The 4,108-nt window shown below is 43.4% G+C and overlaps 1 protein-coding gene across 1 annotated transcript in view; it reads left to right on the forward strand.

Annotated features, from left to right (window-relative positions):
• The first annotated feature begins 1,024 nt into the window (after positions 1-1,024).
• Positions 1,025-4,108, forward strand: part of BCDIN3D (BCDIN3 domain containing) — a 9,711-nt gene continuing 6,627 nt past the window's right edge. Inside the window, exon 1 of the mRNA XM_006870068.1 lies at positions 1,025-1,264. Coding sequence (XP_006870130.1) covers positions 1,025-1,264 — 240 coding nt within the window. The remainder of the gene's footprint in view (positions 1,265-4,108) is intronic.

Raw genomic sequence — 4,108 nt, forward strand, 5'->3', positions numbered from 1 at the left:
CCAGTCACTCCCAAATCTGGTAACTCTTCTACCCTTTCCTACCTAGATGAAGTGGAGACAAATCCATTGTATGAACCTGTTCTCATTGGGTCTCACTTTATGCATCTGTAAATGCATGAAGATCAAAGACCACAGCCTTCAGTATGGCTTTCAACTCTATGTAAAGAAAACAAAAAATCCTCACAACTGAACCAGTAAATAACGTCATGATAAATGGAGAAAAGATTGAAGCTGTCAAGACTTCCTTTTGCTTGGATCCACTATCAGCACTCATGGAAGCAGCAGTCAAGAAATCAAATGACATATGGCATTAGGTAAATCTGCTGCACAAGATCTCTCTAAAGTGTTCAAGAGCAAAGATGCCAGCTGAGGACCAACGTATGCCTGACCCATGCCATGGTATTTTCAATAGCCTCATATGCATGTGAAAGTTGGACAATGAATAAGGAAGATGGTAGTAGAATTAATGCATTTGCGTTATAGTGTTGGAGAAGAATATTAAAAGTACCACGTACTGCCAGAATAAACAAATTCTGGAAGTAGTGCAGCCAGAATGCTCCTTTGGAAGTCAGGACGGTGAGACTTAGGACTTATTATCAGGAGGGACCAGCCTCTGGAGAAGAACACCGTGCTTGGTAAAGTGGAGAGTCTTAGAAAAAGAGGAAGACCCCCAAGGAGATGGATTGACATAATGGCAGCAGTAACAGGCTCAAGTGTAATAACAATCCTGAGGATAGCGCAGAACCAGGTAGTATTTTGTTCTGTTGTGCATAGTAGGGTCGTTGAGTCGGGATGTGGTGAAGATCCAATAAAATAACGCAAGCATCGTGCTTCAGCAAGATGCCTGCACACATGGAAAGCTCAGTGAATGCCAGCCTTTACTATCCACCGCCAAGCTTTACTTTCATTCGGTTTCGTGTCCTTTGTCACTCAGCGCACGCGTACTGACCAAGGCAAGTGCGCTCGCCGCAACTAAGTTCCTGACTTCCGGTTCCATGGGGACCCAGAGGCGGAGCTGAAACTCATGGCGGCATCGGTGAAACCGACCACCTCAGGGGACTTAGAAGAGGCCACGGCAGAGGGGAAACCCAGAGTTCTGGAACCCGGGGCCGCTCCATTCGGAAATTTCCCTCAGTATTCCCGCTTCCATCCTCCAGAACAGCGGCTCCACCTCTTGCCCCCGGAGCTGCTTCGACAGCTCTTCCCTCCTGAGAGTGCTGAGACAAGGCCGATTCTGGGGCTCGACATGGGGTGTAATTCCGGGGTGAGTGACAGAGTTTGGGTTTGGTGGTTGAGGAGCAAAGTGGGATTCTGGCCTGGGCGTAGCATCTCATCAAAACAACCAAAATGAGTTTAAAGTCGGCGATGCTCCGCCCCATGCTGCTGCCATTTCTGAGCCAGGGCCCCACCTCTTAGGAATCTTGGGGAGATGTTTTTCTCCACTACGTTCGAATTCCCGCGACCTGCTAGGGAGGGGAGGTTCCCGCAACCCTAAATTTGGGCATTTTGGGGTTGGATCGGATTTCCTGGGAGAGATTAACCAGAATTTACAGGCTCATAACGTGGATTTAAGATTACATATATGTGTCCTACTTTGCTGGAGGGCCCCTGGAGCCAAGTGGATATTTATTTTCAAAGCAATGAAGTACAATGGAGAGAATCGAGAAGGAAAATACAAAACGCTGGTGGAGTAAGTAGAGGAGGGAGGCAATGCCACATAGTCTCAGCTGCAAAGAAGTCTTAGTCATAATTATAGTCAAAACATATGCAAAATAACAAAATGTCTCTCTGGCACTTTTTTTGTAGCCACTGAAATGTCCTAAAGAAGTAGACTGACCCTATGAGTGAAAATACTTGATAAATCCGTACCCTCACTCCACAACCTTCATTAGCCCCTACATACAACAGAGGCAGGACTGGGTGGAAACCCATTATATTTGCTGTATTGATGATCGTCAGGCAGAAGAGACTCTGGCAAAGAATTGAAGGCCCTGAGGAACACAACTGATACGGGCTGAGGGAACTTTTGGATACATACTCAAAAGGGTAAAATGAGCCTATGCTTGGGTGTTCAGGTGTCCCCTGAAAACATTTATCCACTGCGATTTATAGGGATTCTGAAAGAAAACAGTGGAAACAGACTGGGTGTACGGCTTGGGATTTCATGAAAAAAGGGCATTAAAACACAGATTGTAAGGTTGCAACTAGTTTAGATACACATTAGAGAGACAAAGACATAGTTGCAATTAATTAGGGCATTAGTCCCCAAACTTAGATGTACATTGAGGGAGCTTTTCTGTTTTTCTCTTTTAAAAAAATAATGTTTACACTTAAAGAAAAAACTCAAATGATGAAAGTGTATATAGCCCCTACTCCTTTCTTTTCCGCTCTACAGTACCAACTACTGTTTGTAATTTCTTAGTTATCCCTACAAGCATTGTGTGTGTATAACTGTACGCATCCTTTTAATCTTGTAAATAGCACATTATTCTCTGCATGTATTATCATTTAATAATATGGAAATCAATCACTACATTTTTTTTTTGTTAAGTGCCATCAAGTTGGTTCCGACCCATAGTGACCTTGTATAAGGTTTCCAAGGAAGCTGGTGTGTTTGAACTGCCTACATTCTTTTTTAGCAACTTAATATTTCATTGCTTAGATATGCTCTAATTTATGGGGTACTTTTAAAATTTAACAAAAGCTACTATGTAGGCTTACTGAATCAGAATGTTGGGGGATTGTGCCCAAAAGTCTCTAGGACTGGGGAGTTGGAAAGGATGAAGAGATTTAGTGGAGGAGGGACTCATGACGACGTGATCAGTTAAATGTTGGGCCATACCCAAAATCAAATGAGAGGAGTGACAAAGTAAACAGATGGGAAGAAAATCAAGTATATTTTATACTTGACACTAGTATTGCCTTGCTACTCTTGGTTTTTGGACTACAGCATTGGCATGACTTGGAGGCTTGTTCAAATACAGAATTTCAGCTTCCATCCCAGATCTACTAAGTCAGAATCTTCTTTAACAAGATCTCAGAGGAATTGTTAAGTGCCGTCGAGTTGGTTCCGACCCATAGCAACCCTGTATAGGGTTTCAGAGGAGCAGCTGGTGAGCTTGAACTGCCAACCTTGCCGTTCAAATGGCTTTGCAGTCTGGCGCGTTAACCCAAAGCGCCAGCCACATCAGGACTCCCAGGTGACTTGAATGCCCATTAAAGTTTGGGAAACTTAGTATAGAGGAAAGAAGTGAACACAGCGTAAATCCTATCATGTACTAATTGTGACATTGGACACCCACTACCATTAGTACAATTCCAACTCATAGCAACCCTATAGGACAGAGTAGAACTGCCCCATAGAGTTTCCAAGGCTGCTGTCTTAATAGAAACAAACTGCTGCATCTTTCTCTCACAGAGAGCAGGTGGTAGGTTTGAACCATCAGCCTTTCATTTAGCAGCTGAGTGGTTTAACTACTGCACCACCAGGGTTCCTAGACATTGGACAAGTAAGTCACAAATATTTTTAAATATAGTTCTATGAATTGCAACTCATAGCAACCCATTATACATAAGAAAACAGTGCCCGGTTGTGTGCCATCCTCATAATCATTGCTATGCTTGAGCCCATTATTGTATCCACTGAGTCTGTCCATCACATTGAGGGTCATCCTCTTCTTTTACTGACCATCTACCAAGCATGATGGAGTCCTGGTGTGGTGCTGCGGGCTAATGTGCTGGACTACAAGGTTGGTTTAAACCGCAAGGTTGGAGGTTCAAGCTCACCAGCCGCTCCTCTGAAACCGTATACAGGGTTGCTATGAGTTGGAACTGACTCAACAGCACTTGGCAAAAACAACTACAACCAAGCATGATGCCCTTCTCCAGGGACTGGTCCCTCCAGATAACATGTCCAAAGTACTTAAGATGAGACTTGCCATCCTTGCTTTTAAAGAGCATTCTGGCTGCACTTCTTCCAAGACAGATATATTCCTTTTTAAGATGTCCAGGGTTTATTCAATATTTGGCCAATACCATAATTCAAATACATCAATTCTTGAGTCTTCTTTAATCATTATCTAGCTTTCATATGGATATGAAGTGATTG

The sequence above is a fragment of the Chrysochloris asiatica genome, unplaced genomic scaffold, assembly GCF_000296735.1.
Source record: "Chrysochloris asiatica unplaced genomic scaffold, ChrAsi1.0 scaffold00138, whole genome shotgun sequence".
In the NCBI taxonomy this organism is placed as follows: Eukaryota; Metazoa; Chordata; class Mammalia; order Afrosoricida; family Chrysochloridae; genus Chrysochloris; species Chrysochloris asiatica.